The 23,546-nt window shown below is 41.4% G+C and overlaps 1 protein-coding gene across 3 annotated transcripts in view; it reads left to right on the top strand.

Annotated features, from left to right (window-relative positions):
* The window catches only part of larp1 (La ribonucleoprotein 1, translational regulator), a 58,431-nt gene extending 34,945 nt beyond the window's left edge, over positions 1-23,486 (top strand). For 2 of the 3 annotated variants that reach the window (XM_067608626.1, XM_067608624.1), the window contains 16 exons: positions 3,270-3,404; positions 3,940-4,089; positions 6,262-6,424; positions 7,476-7,620; positions 7,738-7,912; positions 10,940-11,121; positions 11,968-12,078; positions 12,433-12,759; positions 14,981-15,104; positions 15,778-15,983; positions 16,137-16,243; positions 17,527-17,684; positions 17,882-18,026; positions 18,548-18,657; positions 18,931-19,058; positions 19,607-23,486. In XM_067608626.1, coding sequence (XP_067464727.1) covers positions 3,270-3,404; positions 3,940-4,089; positions 6,262-6,424; positions 7,476-7,620; positions 7,738-7,912; positions 10,940-11,121; positions 11,968-12,078; positions 12,433-12,759; positions 14,981-15,104; positions 15,778-15,983; positions 16,137-16,243; positions 17,527-17,684; positions 17,882-18,026; positions 18,548-18,657; positions 18,931-19,058; positions 19,607-19,831 — 2,591 coding nt within the window. In that variant the 3' untranslated portion in view covers positions 19,832-23,486. The remainder of the gene's footprint in view (positions 1-3,269; positions 3,405-3,939; positions 4,090-6,261; positions 6,425-7,475; positions 7,621-7,737; positions 7,913-10,939; positions 11,122-11,967; positions 12,079-12,432; positions 12,760-14,980; positions 15,105-15,777; positions 15,984-16,136; positions 16,244-17,526; positions 17,685-17,881; positions 18,027-18,547; positions 18,658-18,930; positions 19,059-19,606) is intronic. The other variant, XM_067608625.1, reaches the window with a different exon arrangement.
* Positions 23,487-23,546: the final 60 nt, after the last annotated feature.

Raw genomic sequence — 23,546 nt, 5'->3', positions numbered from 1 at the left:
GAAGTGTGTAATCTAATGTACTGATTTCACTCACTTGTTCACTATGGGGCATCCCCCTAGTATTGTTTCCTGCATCAGCTTTCTAGTCAAGTAGTCACAAAAAAGTCCAGTTCTTGTAGTGATACCTTGTTTCTAATGACTGGATATAAACCCCTAAAGCTAAAAAGCTGTTTTAATAACAGGGATGTTGACATGGTGGTGCTGTATTTAAATGCTTCTGGAAATAAAAGGAAATAAAGGATTTGAGGACAGTAGATTAGTTGTAGTGTATGTCAAACACAAGTTTTGTCATATACAGCACATTTAAAATTGGGATTAGTTAACTCCAAGTGTTACTAATACCAGTGCAAAATGATGTCAAGGTGTTTTTTCATGACAGTTGAAAGTACCGGTGTTTTCACTTGAAGTAAAACACAACTTCCTTTTTTTTTTTAAATTCGAGCCTGAACAAATGACAAAGTAGCAGTTTGTGAAGGCTGGTTGCAGTTTTGGCAGCAATAAAAGGTTTTTCTGACCTTCCCAAACTTGGTTACTGTTGGTGAAGAGTGTTAGGTTCGGTTTGTTGCTGGGGGACTTTACTGCTCCCTGGTGCTACTTTCCCTTTCTTTTTTATGCCTCTGCACCACTGACAGCCTTGGCTAGAGGCAATATGTTTTTGGGTCGTCTCATTGAACGTGATATCTCAGGAACGCCGTGAGGGAATTTCTTCAAATTTGGCACCAATGTCCACTTGGACTCAACGATGAACTGATTAGATTTTGGTGGTCAAAGGTCAAGTTCACTGTGACCTCACAAAACATGTTTTTAGCCATAACTGAAGAATTACATTAAAACATTAATTATGACCAAGTTTTACACAAATGTCTGATAGCATAAAATGAAGTGCTGACATTTTATATCCAAAAGGTCAAAGGTCAGCTTCACTGTGACGTCATAATGTTCTGCAAAAACACTTTTCTGGCCATTATTCAATGCCGTAACTCAAGAACAGAAGGGGATATTGTGACCATATTATCATTTGGTCGGATAACGAAATGGTGACACTAATCTTTGGTGCCCACCTTGAAACTGTGGTGATTTTATAGATCTTCTGTGCTGCCGTGTTGAAGACGTGTTTGAAGCGTCCACGTTTTAGAATTTGTAGTTTCTTTGTATTTTGCTTTCCCAAGGTACTTGTATGAGTCCACCCTCTTCACTTCCTGGATGACAACCAGGACGGGGGCCTCATGTTCCTCTGGTAGTCCATCCAGAAGCTCATTGGTTTTGCTGATATTGAGCTTCAGGTGATGATTGTTGCACCATGTGACGAAGCTCTCTATCTGTAAAAAATAGTCTCCAAGTGAAGACAGCATGTTTCTCACTGGAAATTATTCACTGGAATCATACATGTCAATATAGTGATAACTTCCATTTTGCCAAAAAATACACTTAATACCGTTTTTATTAAGTTACTTCAAAGTTATCACTACAAATATTATATGAGTGTGGACAGACATGGATGTAAACTGCAACTTCACTGGTTGGTGGAGGCATACAACCACGAGGTGGTAGTTCTTGCTCTTTAATTCTCACCCTCCCCCTCTTTCTCCTTCCCTTTACACACACAGAGATAAACGCAGGCCACGTCACTTTAAAGTGTCTGTCATTTTCTCTCCCATTGCGTGTGGTATCTGTCACGCTCAACCACACATCCACACATGCACACACACAGGATGCTGAAGACAGCAGGTCACTGATGCGGCCTGGTGGCCAGCAGAGGTACTGCAGCTGATTTTATGCTGTTTCACCAATGAAGGACTCAGCAGTAATGATCACAGTTTTTTTTAAATCTACCGGTTTGACGTCACCTGCAGGCAAAACTGGCTTCCTTTCCTGCTGCATGGGTAGCGATGCAGAAGTGTTTTTTCAGGATTTATTCATTTGTTGACAATTAAACAGTAATCACTGGATTATTTCTGACTTTGGTGACACGGTGCCATCGACTGTGCAATAAATGTTTGAATGAGCGACCCTGAAGTAGTTTTAATGCCTACAAAACATCTGTCTCTACATGTTAGAATGCTGATTCAAGAGCTGCGTAAAAGTTTTAAATAAGTTTTATTAATCTCTTTTAATATCTTATATTTATACCCTGGTTGTTTGCATGTTATGAAGGAGTCAGAAAATAGATAATAAAAACCTTTAAGGGGGCATATCATGCACATTTACAGGTATATATTTCTAATCTGGGGCTCTACCGGAATATCTTTGCATGATTTATAATTCAAAAAGCTCCTTCTTTGTATTATACTGCCCATCAGTTCAGCCTCTCAGTTCAGACTGTTTTACCTGTCTCTTTAAGGCCCCCCTCCCGATGAACCCACTCTGTTCTGATTGGCCAGCTTCTGAGCTCCAGAAGCTATGCAGACAAACAGTAGCAATAGGATTTCACTTTTTCTTATCTTTTACTCAAAATGAAAACTTCTCAAATACATCTGTACACCTTTGAGTTGAAATATGCGTTTAGACAACAGAAATAGCCTCAGCAGCAACTTTATCAAAAAGGGCTACAGAATGGACGGTCATTTGTGGGCATGTGCCAACAATCTGACATCAGTTTGATGGGGAGGTTGAGGTAACTTTGAAAACGAAGAGTTCAGGGCAGGCTAAAGCCCTGGTTTCTGACTTGAAGGGAGCATTTTTACATACGTTCACCTCAAGTTTTGGAACTTTGACCATGTTTAACATAGATATCCTACATCACAACGGTATAAAAATAACAGAAAATCACAAAAAGCTTGATATGTCCCCTTTACCACAATAAAACCAAATCTTAGTGTTGCGTAGAGTGAACATGTTGCACGAGTCAGATGTGACCTGCAGACGTGCTGTAGAAGTGATGAGCTCTTCATGTCTCTTCTCTGACCAAACATCAATGAAGAGGACTTTTCACAACTCTGATCTCAGCATTGAAGCAAAAAAAACCAAAAAACAAATCACTCAGTGGTCTTTGGTCTTAATTTGCAGCCCTAAATGTTTAGCTTTAAATAGCTTTAAGTATGAGAATGTTGACAAAAATGCCCAAAATATACAAAGTTTAAGTGCTTTTAAGGCTGAAAATAAACCTTCTGTTTAAACACCCCGTTAATTTATTTTCAGTACATTTAGAAGGAGCATTTTAAAGTCAATTTATGAAAAGATTTAAGTGATTCCTTCAGAGTTCTGGACCGAATGAATTGATGTTTTTCCTCACTTAACTCTGCGTCTCATCCCCATGTGTTCACAAACAGGAAACAAGCAGAAGTGGGTTCCCCTGATGATCGAGGTGAAGTCCGAGGGTCCTCGGGAACGCTCGGCCTCCAGGAACAACAGCAGACAAAACGAAAACCCCCGCCTGCCTCCCAACGCCAGGAACGACCTCAGAGGTCAGTCTGTGATATCATCACCCAGCATTAAGAGTCGCTGTGAGCCAAATTAAGACAGTTCATGTTCAGGTCGCTCACTGTAGGTGACATGTAGAGAATGTTAATGGCCATAGAGTTTGGAGAGAACCAGTATGAAATGAATCCCACCCAGCTGGTTTTATATGAAGCTTTAAATTCTGGGAGTTATTAGCTAGAGCTGCTAACTGAGGTCAGAAACATGTGACAGCATATGTTATGTTTTGTTGAACTACAGTGTCTGTTTAACTCTGTTTAAATGTACACAATATGAGTAACTTAGTTTCTTATGTTCACTGAGGAAATAAAATGTGTTACCGGATAAGAAGACACTCAATCGTTGGTGTGCATAAAATTTTGAATATTCAGTTTCAGTTCCTTTTGCCACAAGATGTTGAGAATTGATTAGCTTTCAAAATTGTGTTTGCATCAACAATTTTTTTTTCTTCCTGCTAGTCCGTTGTGTTCTGCTGTTTTTATATTTGTGCTGACGGAAAGGTTGTCCTCGGTATTTATGCAGACTGGCACAGTCAAAAGTACGAGCGGGAGTGGCGTGACGACCACGACGAGGTGTCCAGCGTGAAGAGCGAGGGGGCGCCGTTCCGCGGAGGGTTCAGAGGTCGCGGACGCGGTAGAGGAAGAGGTCGGGGACGAGGCAGAGGCGGGAGAGGTATGTTTATTTTCACCTGTAAATAGAAACACACACACGAACGGATGTACTGTAAAAACATACACAGTCCTCTATCCTCCAAAAAATGTCTTTTCTTGGCCGTATGTGGTCATCAACCTATTTTTGTTTCCTGAAACAATACTGCACAAAGGCGGTGGGAAGAATTTCACCAGTGTGCTGCTTGTGCGTCCGTCACCACAAGGAACTTTTTTTTTAGGACCAATTCATTGCCATTACCACTGTAACAAATGTACAAGAATGTGTCTCTGTAGCATTGATACATCAACAGGTCACAGAGACACATAAACACACACTGAAATATAAGATCATAATAACTAATGAGCTCATATGTTGTGCATAAGCATGAACCTTCTCTATATTTCAAATATAAAGTTTAAGGCTGGTTTGTTTTTACACAATAAAACCAAAACTTAGTGTTACTCGGACCGGACGTGTTGAATCAGTCAGATGTGACCTGCAGACGTGCTGTAGAAGTGATGAGCTCTTCATGTCTCTTCTCTGACTAAACATCAATGAAGAGGACTTTTCACAACTCTGATCTCAGCATCGAAGCAAAAAAAAGTGACGAGCTCCCCGTCGAGACGATTTCCCCACATAGCAGCTTTCAAAAGCTCCGTTCTGAACGGCTCCGAGCTCATTCATGATCTAAATGAAACTGAACTCGTAAAACAGACGAGAGCCTATTGTCACCTGCAGATCCATATTCTAGTTTTTCACAAAAAAACTGATCGATATTACGTGTTTATGTACAGTGTGAGCAAAGATCCCCTCCAGACATGTTTTAAGATAGATATAAAATCTCTGGTTTGACAAATAATTTGTGTCTAATACTGTTTTTCCACAAAAAAATTTGAGTTAACTAGTTAAAAATTCTTAAAATTACATCTCCTCCCTCTCACTCATTAAAAAATCCAGAATCTAAGGATATGTACATTACTTTTTTCTAGTTTTAAAAGTTAAGTAACTACTGGATACAACTTACCTACTTCCCTGAAAAGTCCATCATTGCTTTATGTGCACTGGAGGCTTCATGTTTCCACATCACATGTGTGTAAGTTGCATACTGGACCACAGTTTAAACCCTTTTAAAGACAGATTTTTGGTGAGCGCAGAGAAACTTTCCCCCCTTCAGCAGATGAATGTGAAAACAGCCTTTCAGTGTCAAACTCTGAACACACATCAGTCTGCACAGTGAAGCTCAAACATCCAACTGAAAGAACAAGAAGAAAAACCACATTTTTGAGCGGAGTGGGACTTTAAAATATTCTCTATCCTCTTCTTGCTACAAAGTAGAGATGCTACAGTTTGCTTGACAAAAATCAAGCATGTTTTGGGAAAAAATAGTGTCACTTCTGTCTGACAGAACTGGAACGCTTTGTGTCCTGTGTGGCTCTGTGTTTGGGCTGTCTCTGCTCTCAAACTGGGTGGTTTGTGACCCTGATCGGGGCCCCACTGGGGCTACAGTAAAAACAAAAAAATGTGCAATAACAACGAGAGAGTGTTGGAATGAGGAAAGGCCTTGGATCCAGCAGGAGAAGCAGGTTTCCCTGAAGGCATGTTGGTGTTGGCAGTTTCTCCTTCTCTCCTCTCTGTTGTTCGCTCTCTTTCCATACACACGGTCTTCCCTTACGTTCTCCCCTCCTCTTTCAATAACTATCCCTTTTGTTTCTGCTTCCTCCCCTCCCTACACCGAGGTAGATAAAGTAGTGGTAGCTTTTAAAAAATTTGTAAGAGTGAGGTAAGAAAAGTGTGAAAGAAAACAAAGACCACACACAACCGGGAGGAAGAAATAAGTAGCGATCATCCCGGTGTACTTGTCCAGTTTTATGTCCCTTCTGTCTCCTTGAGGACACGGTGTTGACTTTCAGCAGCGCTTAAGAAACGGTCAGAGTTATTACTGCTGAGCAGAAGACCTTTTGTCTTTGTGTATTTACTCAGCTTGCGTGTGTGTGCTCCCACACACTTGGGTACATTCAAACACACTGGTATTACACTCTGTATTTGTCAGAAGCTTTCAGTGACTACATCCACTCCTTAAGCTCTTTTTATGTCATTTTCTGAATGGAACCACATTTAACATCATACAGTGAAGAGCGTGAGACTTAACATCTCAGAAAACTAAATTAAACCGACTGTTTCTGTCCTCTCCAGGCCACTATGACTATCACTACGGCTACAAGTCCTACGACATGAAAGACGCACCCTACGGCCAGAAGTTCAGCAACTCAGTGACCTACTACTACGACAACATGAGCAGCAGCGACCTTTACTCCGTCGATCAGGACCTGCTGAAGGACTACATCAAGAGGCAGATGTAAGTTTACAGGAAGGAGATGACTACGAGAGTCCGAGTTTAGGTCGTAACCTGCAGACGTGCTGTAGAAGTGATGAGCTCTTCATGTCTCTTCTCTGAATAAACATCAATGGAGAGAACTTTCACAACTCTGATCTCAGCATTGAAAGCAAGAAGAAAGACAAGCTAATACACGCTGTTACTTTGACACATTTGCCTGATGGTTTTGGAATTTGCTTTGGCCCAGGTACTGAGAGAAAAGACAACAGACACGTTCACATTCACATATTCTGAGTTTTTATCGCATCCTGGTTTCAATTTTTGCAAGCAAGAAAAGAAACCAGAATCTAGGCCACCATAAACAGTCAACTGACATACATGTTGAGATATTTTGTGATTCTTATTGATTAGAAGATAAAATAAAGGCAAATATTCTGTCTTGTTTTGCTACACGGTGGAGAAACCACAGTTTGCTTGACTCAGCCTGTAAATTAAAGTTTAACAAAATGTGTCAGATGAGTCAGAGTTTGAGTTCTCGGGTTTGTTTGAACAACAAAAAAAAGGCTGCGACAGTTTTGACAGTAGTGCGCTTCACTTTTTGTGTTAGTGGTTTAACAGATAAAAATAAAAAAAAACCTTTTATATACAAGCACATTTATGGGGAGTTATACAACTCTGACTACAATATTTTACGCCTTGCCCAATCACAACAACTCCGCAGTTTGAAGTTTGGCAGAAGTCGTCTCTGTGTGTGTTGAGACGGTAGTTTTTTTGGCACCTAACTGAAGGAGCATAACAGCTTCCTTGTGTGCACCCAGTGCTCCCTTCAGTTTAAATCTGTATTAAGTTACTCAGAGACTTTGAAATCCCGTCAAATATTCTGTTTTAAATTAGCGGTTCCTTGGAAGGTATTTGGTTACACGTGACACAGCAGTGTTTTCACTAAATGGCTCATGAACGCAGTCATGTCCGGGCTGTTTTCCACCTCGACGGAACAGCGGAGCTGATTCGTCGGTGTATATACTGGATGATGTTGATGGTGTGTTTTCCCTGCTGCTCTGACCCCTTGTAGCGAGTACTACTTCAGCCTGGACAACTTGGAGCGTGACTTCTTCCTGCGGAGGAAGATGGATCAGGAGGGCTTCCTGCCCGTCGGACTCATCGCTAGCTTCCACCGAGTGCAGGCCCTCACCACCGACGTCAACCTCATCCTGGATGTAAGCATGTTTCTCTCACTTCTTACTGGTCCTGGCCAAGAGCTAGTTGGTGAATTTTTTTTATTTTTTTCAAGGTGGAGACACAGACTAACTGATCCTTTTTGTTTCTCCTGTCAGGCTTTGAAGGACAGTAAGGAAGTGGAAGTGATCGACATGAAGATCCGTAGGAAGGTGGAGCCAGAGAAGTGGCCTCTGCCGGGCCTGACCATGCCTAACCACACCCACACCGACTTCTCTCAACTCATAAACTGCCCAGAGTTTGTCCCGAGACAGATAATGGAGGAGCCCAGAGGTGAACACTGCGATCTGCTGTTGATGAAGCTGAACTATGAAAATGAAGCGTCCTTATTGTGTCTTCTCTAAAAGATTATACACACATATATTTCTAGAAAGTTCTTGAAATGAGGTGATTTATACTGAAAAGAAATCCAAATGATTTTACTGCACTGGCAGATTTTTTTTTTTATATATATAGTTTTAAGAAAAAAAAAGACTTTTAGGGCTCAGTGACAGACAAATAATACTTTGCAAGATTTATTTTATTTTGCCTGTCTTGCATCATATATTAGCGGTTTCAAATCTCTCACAGAGGATGTAACACTGATTACACTTTAATACTTATCAGCAGTAATGAGGTTTCAACACCAGAGCGAGTTTGCATAAACATGTATATTGATAAACAATAACAGCATTTCAGATATTTGCCATCCGGCCTCAGCACAGTTTACCCAAAAAAACAAACTAATATAACACAGTGCACACAAAAAAACAACTTTTTGACCATGAATTCAGGCTTTAAGTTCAGTTAGTTGTTGGGGTCCAAATCTGTGTCAGTGTAATAGTCTGTCCTACCACATCAGGAAGGAAATCCAGCAACAGTCTGTGCAGTCCTAGTCTCGCAATACCAGACAGTCGGAGATCTTCGCCTACCGAAGTCTGGGGATTTCTAAATGCACAGTGGTTGATTGAATGGCGGCGAGAATGGCCGCTAACAAACATACAGCCCTTACATTTTTTCAAGGACTCACCGGAAATGATGCTCTCCCCTTATTCTCCTCTGTAGCGACCTGCATGTCACCGCCCCAATATGAAGGGCCGCCCTAGAGACTTAGGATTGTTTCTGCAATGCTGTTTGTAACTCTTGAATTGTTTCCACCCAGTTTTAACAATGAAACCTGGGGGATTGTCCCCAGTCTCCATGAGCAAAGCATTTAGAGACTGACTTGTAAGTCTGGTGCAGTCCCTCTTTCAGGACCTGTAGGTCGCCATCTAGTTAACTGGAATCTCTATTCCTCAGTAGACACACACACACACACACACATAGTTACATTCACACACTTATCACTATAGGTTATATCCAACTTCTAACTCTTAGCGTGAAATATCACTACTACAAGTACAACCTGTAATTCAAATCATATTTTCAATTGGCTCTTGTACAACAAATATATTTTCCAAATCTCAAATTCAGTGTAACATTACTTAAAATACTCCATAACCAAAAATAACCTTGATTTAAGGTTTAGAATTACACCCTTCAAACCCTTATTACTTATGGCACATAATAACTTTATACACTGTGAACCACTGAAGCTTCATAGAAAACGCAAATGCACAGATTAAAATAAACTGTGCACCAGAGTGTGTTTTTAAAATGATACCAAAAATCTACACAACCCATGGCTTAAAGGATTAGTTTGGATTTTTTTGAAGAGGGCAGGCAGGAGTACCGGCACAGAAGCTACGCAATGTACTGCTGTGTGGACGGGGATCATGGTTGTATAAAGAGAACTCTTTCATACATCCGTGACGGGGACAGCAGCATAATCAATCACTTTTATTGTCTTGTATTTGTTGTCTCTTCCATACACTGCTGGGACCCAAACAGCTGATCTGCGGAGTAATACATTGCACGCATGCGTAGGAATATGAAAGTTCTACGGTTGAGAGAATGTAGTGCCAAAGCAAAGGGCTGTCTGACGGCAAGGTAAAACGGTGAAAAATATTCTAAATATAGCGTATACTTAACTGATATTGATTAGGTGGCTAAAATAGGTTTTGCTGCTGCCCCCTGTCCACAGCAGTAAGTTACCTTATTTGTTTTACGTGCCGGTAACGTTACTCATGCCCGCTGCTCCTAATTGGGGGCGTGCCGACCGCCATCTAATTACTGTAGATAATACACTGACTATTGATATGCAGCTTATACAACCCCCGCTTCACAAAATCCAAACTAACAGTTTCGCAGCACTAACATTTAGCATTCACAAAACTCACATGGTTCACAGACGTTACTGCTCCTTGCTTTTCGACACATCACATGTTTATTTATAAAATCCAACAGACTTCTTCGTACTCGAGTCACTGCATCCCCCGACAGACCAGAACTGTTAAATCCCAACCTTTATGTACGCTTTCAGCCAACAAAGAGTTTGAAACAGAGCTGCTAATATTATTAGCACAGCGAGAGCGACAAGATGGCGGTCTGATGCGTATCAACAGCCTGTTGTACCTGCTGTTTGTAAGTTCAAACTTAGCCTGGTTATAACGTACATTATGACTAAGTTGTGATTTATGCATTACTAAAATAAAAGCAGTTACACCACGGAGATAAGTTATAACATAACTCTGGGTAATAGTCACACATGCCCCGAGGGTAGGTGTGAATTATAAATGTCACTGAATTATAACGATAAGTTACTCACTAAGATAAGACTTTTATTGTCTCAAAGGAAGTTTTGTAATGGTAAAATAACAGTTTTTCTACCACATAGCATCATTTATTGCTCAATTGCATTAAATTTTGTAAAACAGTGATCCAATAGAGACATAATTTATTGATATATTTCAGTATGGATTTAGCTTATAGCCAGATGGATAATTCGCTTGGTAACCATGACGATGGTTACTAAGCGAATCGATTGGCCACTTGCCTTAGTTATGACTTTACGTCCAAAGTAAGTTAGTTAAATTATGCCCCAAGTAATCTTGGTGCAACCTATTTTAGTAGCCGATTTAGTTACAGACTAATTACTAGTTACTAAGCCTCCAGTGTCGACTTTGAATTTACACACAGCTGGTGCAACCCTGTGCAGGCCCCCATTAAACTATCAAGGGCTGCTGGGAGTCTCCACTGGTTGGCTACTCTGCACCAGAGTAGGCCACCTGATTGGCTCACTTTAGTGTCAAACATGGGGACAGCCTAAACTCTATATACCACTTACAGTATTGCCACTTCTGATAACTTTGCTAGCATTGGATACAGGAAACCTTTGGTGCTAGTAAACATATAAAATGTGGCTCTCTGTGTCTGCTGCAGGTTCTCCCAGGTCCTCCACACCCGTGAAACACCAGACCAAGACTGAATCAGACATCTCCAACCTCAAGACAATGCCCAAGGGCCTCTCCGCCAGCCTCCCAGACCTGGACTCGGAGTCCTGGATTGAGGTCAAGAAGAGGCCCAGACCATCTCCAGCCAGACCCAAGGTCAGCGCAGAGAAGGTGAAATTCATTGCGAACCGATCGTAAACTTTTAGAAAGGCAGTGAAGAGACACTGTGAGCTTTAGCAGCAGTTCTGTTGTGTTGCTATGAAGTCCTTCAACGTATCGGTGATCATTTATGTCATTCACCTCCTTGATTGATATTGATCATGATGTTTTCCATCCAGTGGTTTTACATGGACCATGATGCCTTGTGGCCACCTGCCAGCTGAACTCCTTAATATTCCTTAATAACTTAGTCTTTGTTTATGAAAACCATTAAATATGAAGAAAATGGATTCCCCAAAAATGCTCTTTTCCTCTATTTTTAATTTTAAAATGCCAAATATTTTCAGGTACCAGCTTCTCCAGTGTGAGTGTTTGCTGCTTTTCAGTTTTATACAAGTGTAAACTGAATATTTTTAAATTTTTGGACTGTTGTTTGGACAAAATAAGCTATTTGAAGAATTCACTTTGGGATTCATATTTTTCACTATTTTCTGTAATGACTGAACACATAATTGACAGATAAATCAATAATGAAATTTAGCCTTACAAGTGATGCACATATAAGCAGGCAAGTAGTCATCAGGCATCGCTTATACAGAACCAATAAATTTCATCATCTTCACAGCCACATGCATCAGTTTTCTTTTAATTTCAGTATTGAACATTTTACACATCTGTCCTTTTGATGAGGTGCATTAGAAAACTGTAAAAAAATCAGTTTGCCTTCTCCTCATCTTATTTTTAACTCTTCACCTCAGTATCCATTCTTCCATTCATTCATATTTATCCATATCCTCCACCTCCCCCCCCCCTTCCTCCTCCTCCTCCTGTGTGGTCGTCGTTGGTTGACTGATGTAGGCCCCCTCGTTGCAGCAGCAGCAGCAGCAGCAGAAGGAAAAGGACGACTTGACTCGCTCTCCGGTGCCCCAGTCTGGCTCCTTGTCCTCCGCTGCTGTCCCAGGAAATAAGGTGAGAAAGGAAATGTGTTTGAACTATTTCTTATTTGTTAAAGAAAACTTAAGACTGTAAGTATTTCTGTGTTCTTTTTAGAGCTGCAACTAGTTATTTTCATCTTTATCATTTCGTTTAATAGTCATTTAGTCTATTAAATGTTAGAGAATTTCTCTAAATTGCTTGTTTTTTCAAGCCAACTGCCAGAACTGATGCGATGATGTGTGTCTTTTTGATACACTTCATACAATTGGTTATAATTTCCCCAAAAGAAATAAATAGTGATCAGATATACAACATATATGATCAGCTGACAAATTCTAACCATTTGTCTTTTTTGTTTTTTCTTTTTGTGAATTTATCTCTGATCAGGACGGAGCGGAACAGGACGAACCGGAGGAGCTCGACTTCATGTTCGACGAGGAGATGGAGCAGATGGACGGACGTCGCAACACCTTCACCGACTGGTCGGACGAGGAGACGGACGGTGAGATCGATGACCACGACGTCAACAAGATCCTGATCGTGACACAGACGCCACCTTACCTGAGGAAGCACCCGGGGGGCGACCGCACTGGACACCACACATCGCGCGCCAAGCTGACCAACGAACTGGTCAAGGTGATCAACGACGGGCTCTTCTACTACGAGCAAGACCTGTGGGACGACACGTATGAGCCTGAGTACGCCACCATCAAGGTGAGGTCATTTTTCCTGCTTGACCTTTGAGTGATTTAAATCGACATGAGGCTGTTCTGGTCGTGAACCAGATGTGGTGATGATTCTGTCATTAGTGCTGAATGTGGTAGGCTGAGAGACCTGTCAGTCAAACAAAGCACAACCTTTAAGATACTTTTCCCCAAGCGTAAAAATCTTCATAAATTTTCTAATTTCTAAAATTTTTGAAAAAGTGATTGGACATTGTTTTGGGTTTACTTACCTGAGCAAGATATAAAATCAGGCACTAGACCATATAGACCAACATGAAGAAAAGATATTTTGTGAACGTAGCGGTTCTACACGCAGCTTGTATTTGTATTTGAATTCTAAAATGCTACTTTGGCTGCTTTTTCAGCCAGTAAATCTTTTGTAATCTTATTGTAATTGTCCATAGCAGCCACCAATCAAAACTTGAAGGCAGACAAAGCTCAGATGTGCTTGAAACACATCTCGCTGTTTTCGTTTTTTTATTGATTCTCTTTTTTTGAAGGAGCACATGAGACGTTGACACCGATCGCTATGTTTACAGCAGTAGACAAGGCCCTCTTGCGATGTTAACAGATCAGAAAATGCTTCTGGCAGTAGAAAGTCAACAACAAATGTTCTGCAGATCATTATGTTAAGGGACCAGTGTGTAGGATTTAGTGGCATCTAGTGGTGAGGTTGCAGAATTCAACAAACTGATTACACCCACTCCTCCCTTTCCAAGTGTGTAGGAGAACCTATGGTGGCCACGAAACTCGCAAAAAACATGAAAGGCCCTCTCTAGAGCCGGTGTCGTCCGTTCTGAGCTACTGCAGAAACATGATGGGCTCCGTAGAAGAGGAGCCGCTCCCCTGTGTAGATATAAAGGGCTCGTTCTAAGATAATGAAAACACGACAATTCTTATTTTCACGTGATTGTACACTAATTAAAACATACTTTATATATTATATTCCATTTTTGCAGGTCCGTTCCGCAAGATGCCACTAAAAACACACTGCACCTTTAAATAAAAGAAAAGGTTAAACTACAGCATGTTTTTTTACTGATATTGTTGACATTTTTTCTATTTTTGAATAATCCAAACGAACACATACATTTTTTGGGGGCAGTTTTTTGTAAAAAATAACAAAAATGATGAGGACTCAACCAGAATGTCTACCTGTGTCAGTGGAGAGTTTAAGGATCATGTGATCTGCTTGTTGCTTTCTAACCTGCCTGGAAACATTTCTGAGAGCATCGCAGTCAAACAACCTGTAGCTGATACATAAATCAAGGCCGACTCTTCTGACTGCTTCCACTTTATGTCACCGTCATATTGGAGGTGTTTCTGCCCAAGGCCAGAGGACGAGTAGATTTATTCTTCTTCAGTTAGAGCTTTTTCTGGATTTGGAAACGCAACACAGAACAGAAAGTTTTGTATTGTTTTTCGTTGTCATTATGCTGCCCATTGTAGCATTGTTGAACTCTTTGTGGGACCTTCACGTGCTCGCAGGCACACATCCAGCGGCGTGTGGAATAGAGGACGCTTGTTTATAAATAAACCCCGCACACACAAGGCTCTGGCCTGAGGGGTCGAGTTGACGGGCTGCAGGGGGAGGTGAAGATGGACGCTCAAAGATCTGAGGATACTTGGTGCAATGAAGGCGCAAGTGTGAGTCGCACTTGGTGAAATAATCGGAAGGATTGGTGCACGTTTATAGTACGATTTTGAAATTGAGTTGTTGTTGTTGTTGTTGTAGGAGGAGCATGTGTTATTTGGAGGACTTCCCTTGTGGAAAATTCAGGGTTTTTTGTGTGTTGATGTAACCCAGCTGGTTAGTGTAGAGTCAGAACAGAAAGAGACATCACCATGAAGGTGAAAAGAGTGTTTTTGGCAGCCATGTTTTGCTGCTGCATCTCAATCTCCAGACTCCTGCAGAAAAGGTCTGTTGATGATCCGGGTGTTAACATTTCACTTGATCTTCCAGGTTACTTTTATTGTTGTTGTTTTTTCCCCATATTTTGGTAAAGATCTCAAGTTTCTATTGAGAAATTTGTATTGGAAATGACATATTCTGTAAAAATGAATCCGTATGTGGCGTTTGCCAAATATATTTTGTCATTCAGCCGAAATAAATGGATAATCTTAGAGATCGTCTTTCCTGTCAGAGTTGTAGGAAGAGGTTTTCCCACCTGTCCTCACATTAACATTGGATCTTCTCCTTTGTTTTACAGCAAGAGGTGGAGAACTTCAAGAAGGTCCACCTGATCAGCCGCGAACAGTTTGACTGCCTGACTCCCGAACCCCCTGTCGACCCCAACCAGGAAGTCCCCCCAGGACCCCCAAAACCTCATCAGAGTAAGGAAGTTAAAAAAACAAAAAAAAAAACCACACATGATGTGACTCCACGTTAATAAATATTCAGAGACATCAAAGTTTTAAGTAGTAAAATGGTAAATGGGACATATATTGTCTCATAAAGGTTTTAACTCAGTATTAAGAAGTCCTACTATTTCAGAAACAGGCTTTAAATAGTGTTGAGTATGATTGAAACAAACTCTTTGGCTATTCTTCTTCTAACTTCTAACTCCACCAATATGTCAATATTTTCTCTCATTTATTAAGTTTATTCAGTGATGAAAGTCCTATTTTTCATTCTAACTGGTATTATATAGGTCTTAAAGTCATAAATTCATGTTGATGAACTTGTAGACAGCGTGCTTCTTCATCTTTGTCATTCTGCTCAAGTGGTAACCGTGGTTTTACTGCTCACTAGAGTATCATCAATCATCAGCCCTCTGTTGCACACTGAAATAAATGAAGCTATTAGATCGCTGAGGTTGTGACATTAGATTGTCTCGTTTAATGACCTTCAAGTGTTTAATTTCAAGATTAAATATATTTTAATGTACCAAACATCTGAAGGCAGTTAGGTAGAAAAATGTTCCTGTTTAAGGAGACATGTAACATGTGAACACAGTTTTCTTTTTCGCTGCTCCGTCGTAACAAATCTCTCCCCTCACATCTTCAGTCCCCACAGACGCTTTGGCGAACAAACTCTTCGGTGCCCCCGAGCCCTCCTCGATAGCACGCTCGCTCCCAACTACCGTGCCTGACTCGCCCAACTACCGCAGTGCCCGCACGCCCCGCACGCCTCGTACCCCTCACCGGAAGGACGCCACCATGACACCGCGCTTCTACCCAGTGGTGAAGGAAGGTCGACCTGTCGATGCCAAGGTAAGATGGCTGACGTGTGAGGGTGAAATCAAACTTATTTTTTGCCTTTGGTGGTAGTCCAAAACCTGACAAAGATTTTGTGGGATAAAAAATACTGACAGTTGCTGTGAACTCACCTTTTTAAACATTTTTATTTTCTCTGTAACCTTTCAGACGCCCAGGAAGAGGAAGACCCGACACAGCTCCAACCCGCCCATGGAGTGTCACGTTGGCTGGGTGATGGACTCCAGAGAGCATCGCTCCCGTACCGCCTCTGTCAGGTGAGACTTGCTGCTCTTAAATCCTTTTCGACACTGCCAGAACTGATTTCACTTGTAAAGCATTACAAGATGTCACTGGTTTGTCAAAAAGAACCCAACAAAAAAAACCAAACATAAATAGACCAAATGGGTTGTACAGTAAATATTATACATGGTCTGCACTCAAGGCCTGCTTGACTGTTGAGGGGTGCAGCTTAATGTTTGCCCCACACACACACAGTGAACCAGTATCAAGTTTATTAATCAATTGTAATTATTTTGTTTCCATAAAACTCTTCGTTTCATGACTGGTTAGATAATACAACCCGAATAATAAGTGTATAGTATGCAACAAGGACTCTGACTGCATCCATGTAGCTGTGGGTTATTTATCTAAGCAACAGTAAATATGCATATCAGAAAATGGATCTGCTCTCCTCCAGTAGTTAATTCAAGACAAGATGCAAGTTAGGAAGGACATGATGTACAGGCAGACATCAAACTCACACAGCGTTGCCTGTGCGTGCGCCGTGTTCCACAGAAATGAATGGAGAGGCCGTGAAGCAAAAGCTGATCTATTAGGTTCTTACAGCACTGAAGGCTATGCCTAATATCCTCGCAATGAAATTTGCCCTTCAGTGCCTTTATTGCTATGTATGAGCGTTTATCATCCACTGTCTAGATGACTAAAGATGACCGCAGACCACGATAGAAATGCCGGCAACTGACGATGTTCAGTGGCTTTGGCTGTGGAAACACCACATATTGTTTAAGTTAAAACAGAGTAATAGCACAAAGAAGTATTAGAAAAGACTGATAATCTAACAAAAAGGACTGGAAAGAGTGTTAATTAACACTAAACATCTTCCTAAAGACTGTTATTTGACCATGAAAGGGAAAGAAAGGGGGCAGTAGTGTTACCTAAGTTGTGTTATGGTACATCACTGCCACCTGGTGGACAGATATAGTTAGTATCCTGCAAATGTACTTTAAATTAACTGAATAAACCCTTTAATTATGAATGTTGAAGAGTAGACCGAGGATCAAAGGTGACATTTAGGGCTTTACTTTGATCTTTAAAGGATTGCATTTTGTTGCGTTAACAGTTAAATTTAGCAATATTATGCCCATCCCGTCCTAATGTTTGGCTTTTTAAACTTTAAAACGAGGAGCTTATTTTCTTGAAGGTGAAGTGAAACAGCTGTAAAGGGCGAGAGTCTCATCAGAACTAACTAGCAGTTATAATATACGATGTGGTTTCATCGACTCTCTGTTCTCCACCTCTCTCTCTCCCTCCCTCGCAGCTCTAACGCCAGCCCATCAGAGGGCACCCCTGCCCTGGGTAACATTGGCTGCACGCCGCAGTCCCTCCCCAAGTTCCAGCATCCATCCCATGAGCTGCTCAAGGAGAACGGCTTCACGCAACACGTTTACCACAAGTACCGCCGGCGCTGCCTAAATGGTACGTTTTCTTTTTTCTTTTCTACTTCATTATTTATTCATCAAATGGTATTGAAATCTTCAGAGACCATTCAGCAGCAGTTATTAGCAGTAAAGTGATTCTGAATGTTTAGGGGGTGAAAAAATCTCTGTTCATCTTTTCTTTTTCTTTTTTTAAATAACCTTGAGCACTATCTCTTTCCTTTCAACCAATCACAGAGCGAAAGCGGCTGGGAATCGGCCAATCGCAGGAGATGAACACACTGTTCCGCTTTTGGTCGTTTTTCCTGCGAGATCACTTCAACAGGAAGATGTATGAGGAATTCAGACAGCTGGTGGTCGAGGACGGGAAAGAAGGATACAGGTAAGAGCCGTGACCAGTGATGGATAGATAAATGCAGTATTTTGATGCAGTCTATGTAGCACTACCACCACCACCACCTGAAATTTAGGTATATAGGTTATAGGGATGGAAATTATTTAAGGATAAGTTGATGTTTCTTCAGCTTCATTATAGTTTGAGATTCTTTCAGGATCATTTGATCTGATATTTATCACCATTGTTCTCTTTTCTAAACATTTTTACAGAAAACTCCTGCATAGGAGACCCTTCAATTCTTGAAGTTAGGACCACTACTCCAAAATCTGAATACACTACTACTCCTCATTTTAAAAGTGCCTCAAACATTATAAAAACCACCAGTTGTGTCATTTGTAATGGATCAGCTGATATAAACATGCAACCTTTGGATCGGAGCGGGCCTCATTTTTACAAATTTAACCTTCTCTCATTATAGTAATCGATAGTAGGAGTGTTGCTTTGTATCAAAGCCGTGTCCAAAACCAATTTGCTAAACGCTTTATTTTCCTGTGTTCAATTCTCAGGTACGGTTTGGAGTGCCTGTTCAGGTACTACAGCTACGGTCTAGAGAAGAAGTTCAGGCCAGACATCTTTAAGGACTTCCAGGAGGAGACAATGAAAGACTACGAAGCTGGTGAGGAAACTTACAGAAACAGCATGCAGTGTGTACAGATCAGAGGAGACGAAATGTATTCATTCAAATGTATTATTCCAAATCTGTTTTCCGCAGTTATGGAAAAAGGGACACTTGCTGCGTTTCCACGGCCGCCGAGACGGTCCATTTTAATCATGCTGAGCAGTTTCCATTGTGTTCTCACAGCGGGAGATAACTGCATCGAGCCAGTGATGGTCCCAAACCTTTTTTTTTCACTTGTCCAACATGCATTTCTCTGCCTCCTGTTCACAGGCCAGCTGTATGGACTGGAGAAGTTCTGGGCCTTCCTTAAGTACTCCAAAATCAAGACCCTGGAGATCGACCCCAAGCTGCAGGAGTGCCTGAGCAAGTTTAAACGTCTGGAAGATTTCAGAATTGACGTAAGTTGATGGATGAGTCTGTTTGTCTCTACACTGGTCGAGTTGTAGAAGCAGAAAAGCAGCAGCTTTGTCAGTGTCTGAACATGATGCGTTCAGGCACAGGACTGCGAGTAGGTCATCTGTGTTTTGACAGAGCTTAGACCTCAACACAATCATTTTTATATGCATAAAACGGAAGAAAGAAAGATAGACTTAAAGCCTAAAAAGAAACTTCAGGTCACAATTTCTGCATGCAAAGTGCAAGTGAAACGTGGGCCAGTACGCAGCCTGTGTTCACAGCTCAGATGGATGACTGAATAACACAGGTTAAACAGTAATAGTTACAATTGTTAATAGTGGATAATCTTGACACAACACAAGATATAAGAGTGTATAATGCTCAAATTTACATCAGTGTCACACATTGCTGAGGTCATGAGAGTTTTGAGTCCTAAAAACGTCACCGGCTAAAGTATTTTGATAAACCCATATGTACCTGCGTATCATGAGATGTACAGAGATTTAAAAATGACCTGCCATCTAATCTGTACCCTCATTTCTGGTTCAAGCCGCCTATGGAGGACGGAGGCCGCAGAAGACACTCATCCAGCGGGGACGGTCGTCGCCGGCACCCCTCTCAGCCCTCCAGCCGGCCCCACAGCCAGGCCAGCTCAGGCCCCAGCCCCGCCCTCACCGCACAGGGCCCCGCAGCCAAGGATGATGCCAAACCCACCAGCCAGAGAGCCCACGCCCCCGCCGCTGACCTCGCACCAGATGCCAAGACACTGAAGTAACTCCACGAACATGCTGCCACACACGGATCAACTCAAAACACGTCTGCAAGTCGCCGGTTCTCTCCGCGCCACAGGAGGAGGGAGGGGGGCGTTCTACCTTTCAATCAAGCATGAGAAGTTTTTCTTTTTTTCTTGAGAAATAAGGAAGAAAAATAACTAAAATGGTGCATTTTATTAATTTGTTTTAAGTTTTTGAGAAAACGTTTTTTTTTTTTTTTTTTGTCTTAATGAGGCAAGGAATGGATGAGGTGTCAAACACATTTTTTATTTTTTTACAAACCATTGCCAGTGGTTTAGTGGTTATTTACTACCCTGGATTTTTTTTTTTTTTTTCATGTTCTCCCCCCTCTCTGTCACTGGGACCCCTCTTCGATCGTACCTGTCCTGCTGGCTGAAAGATATCTGATTCCTCGCCCAGATCTCAGATTTATGATTATTATTTCTTCGGTGTGTGGCGGGATTGGAGACTTGGGAAATAATTTGAACAAGACTGAGCATCTGAAAGCCCTGCTAGCAGCCCGCTGGAGGCCGTGCTGCTCCTGACATCCAACCGGACCAAAGTGGTTTGAACCGAGCGACTGACATTTCCATCCGCAGAGCCCCCGAGTGCTCTCAGCTCTCAGGCTAAAAATAACAACTATTTGATTTACTTTATGGCTGGACTTTAAGGGGGAAAATATCAAAGAACCAAATGATAAAAGAGGAAAAAAAAAAAGACTTGTACCAATCCCTCAGTATGGACACGATCATTGAAAGTTGCCTTATTTTAATGGTTTTACTGCTTCTAACTTGTGCCCGCCACCTTATTGTCGATTGTACAGCATTGAAATCACCCATATATCCAGTCACCGTTTCCAGCAGAGGCCACTAGGTGGTGCTGTGTCTGCCAAATCCCCCCCCCTCACCCTCCTCCGTCACCTTTTCTGAACTGTCTTCCAGGTGTCACTCGGTCTGTTACAAGTCCTGTAATTCTTCCCTGTGTTTGCAAGTCGTGGCTTTTTGTGCTGAAACACATCAACCTCTTGGAACCCCCCTCCCCCACCCCCCCCAAAAAAAAACAAAAACAAAAAACACTTCAGTGGGGTGGAGAGTTGGGACCGGAGGGTCCTTAAGCTCTCCTCCATGATCTCCCTTTGGGTGCTTCCTGACTTTTTTTTGTCACGCTCCGCCTCCCTGTCACACGAGCTGCATCCATTCGTTCATCCATCCGTCTGACATCCATCCATCAGTCGACCATCAGTGATGCTACAGGACTGGAATCATCAATCTGGATTACTTGAAGAACCGATGGTTACGAGGAGGGCCGTCGTGCTCTGTCGCAGGTGCTCTGGGTGGAGACGCTGGCCGGGCCTTAATGGGGCTCAGACATTTGGCCTCCGGCTTCGCTTGTTAAAAAGAAGTTCGCTCGGCCGACCCGCTGCTCAAACGAGGCTGATTTGGCTTCTGGCGCTCCCCACCTCTTCCTGTTTGACACACACACACACACATATACACACACACACACACACACACACACACACACACACATCAGCTTACAGGCATGAACACTGACAAGTGCACTCATACACAGGTACTGATGTAGCAGCGTGGGCAAGCTGAATACGAAACACACACACACACACACAGCTCGATGTCTTGCCTCGCTGTGGACAAATAAATTCGAGACTGGATTGTTTGTTCACACTGTTCAGTCGTCACTCTTCCTACAGTCAACTGAACTCTAATAATCTGGTGTGGATAATTAAATCTTTATCCGAATCTATGATATCAAATAGAAGAGTAATCTTTTTTTTTTTTCTCCTCCACTAATGTAAATGTGAATTTGACAGATGAAGAGAAGTGATCACAGCTCCCTGCTACTTGTGTTATTGTTTATAGAACAGATTATATATTTGCCTTACACGTGTACGTACTCTTTAACGTTTTTTTTTTTTTTTTTTTTTTTTTTTTAATGGTCTCATAATTATCATATTATGCTTTTTAATTTCAATTTGCAGTGTTTCTAGCGTTGTTGTTATGATGGAGGCGGGGTTTGTGTCAGGCTGTTTAAAACATCTGTGGATTTCAGAAATGGGAACATAGTTCACACCACAAAAGGGAAAGTTGACATCAGGGCGTCAACAGGTATTCAGTACGAAGACAAAATCTGTAATCTTATAGTATTTCATGTTGAAATCAGTTAATTTTGCTCTTTTTTTTTTTAGTAAAGATGTTTGGCAAGATAGATGAAAGCAGCGTCTCCAACAAGAAACTAATTAATGAATCTGCAGCCTCCAGGTTTTTTTGCAAACAGTATATCTGCAAAGTTTAGAAACATTAAAATGATTTGATTTTGAGGTTTGAATTGCACAAGAAGTTCATAAAAAAAAAAAATCTAGAGTCTTAATACATATATTGATATGCAGATGCTCAGTGAAATTACCTGTTTTTCGCTGACATGCTGCAATTTTTGTTACAAACCTTTAGCTTAGTCAAACGTCAGAGTCATACGCGTGAAAATGCATCTGGAAAGAGTTGAGTTTGGAAAATGCCTGAAATTTTCAAATCAGACTGAACACCTGTGCCTGTTCTTGTTTTTTGTATTCTATTATTAAGTCTCAGTCCTTTTCTGTAATGATCATTTGGCCGGTTGGTTGATGTTCCAGCAGAGTGGAGAAGATTGTTGTCACTTTGTCCTGTCATTGTTTGTTTTTTTTTTCAGTTTCTTCCTCTAAATCCAGATTTGTTGGAAACATGAAAATGCAAACTGTACTGCTTTATTTTTTCCCCCCTTTAATGTCTTGTTGGTTTATCTTCAGGGAGATTTGGATCAGTTTTTAGAGGCTTACAGTTGATGCGTCAAAGTGTTTACTGGAGGTTTAAAGACAAAAAAAATTAGAGCTACGAAATATTCAGAAAAGGAAACACATTTCCCAAAACCAGCTAATCCTTTGATGTGTGAGCTGGTGTGTGGCTGCAGACATGGCGGACTGCAATTAGGGGAGGGCCTTCTTCCCGGGACAGTCACATGATCCCTCCCTCTAATGTGATCACCTGCCATCACCTGTCACTGGACATTTGTGGGGGGGGAGAGGGGTGTTTCAGGTGGTGTGGGAGTTTTCAGCCTTTCTCTATCAGCATAGAACTGCTGCTAGCTGTCCAAACAAACTCTAGAGGGCGCTGACTGCTGCTCGTCAGTTTTACATGGACTTGGCCAGACGGCCGGACACTGAAGAGATGAACGATGGACGTGGGACGGGAGGGAGGAGCAGAAAAAGAGGAAAGAAAGAAAGAGCCCGACTGGGGTTTGTGACGTTGCTGAGAGGAATATGGCTGGTTATGATGTCTGGAGACTGAAAAAAAAAGGACAAAATTCCATAAAGCCATATGAATATGAAATAACTGTATATGAACCATTAAAATAGTTCATTACATTACAATATCTTAGGCTTGTCATGAGGAAAAAAAGATGAAAACATGGAAAAAAGGAACAAAAAAATATATAAAATGGAAAAATGTAAAATACTTGAATGAGATCTTGTATTATAACATTTAATATTCATAATATCTGCTTTGTAGGCTGATGTGATTCGCTTAGTGTCATTTGTAATTTGTAGTAATTATGCTTTTCCTTTAATAAAGAAAAAAAACACAAAACGGACAAAAAAACCTCAAACACTGCCTGTCGAGTGATTATTTCTTGTGTGTGTGTGTGAGATGTTATTTTGTGTCCTGA

This window comes from Thunnus thynnus, chromosome 13 (assembly GCF_963924715.1).
Source record: "Thunnus thynnus chromosome 13, fThuThy2.1, whole genome shotgun sequence".
NCBI lineage: Eukaryota > Metazoa > Chordata > Actinopteri > Scombriformes > Scombridae > Thunnus > Thunnus thynnus.
Note: the sequence above shows the minus strand (reverse complement) of the source record. Positions and strands in the feature narration are given on the sequence as shown.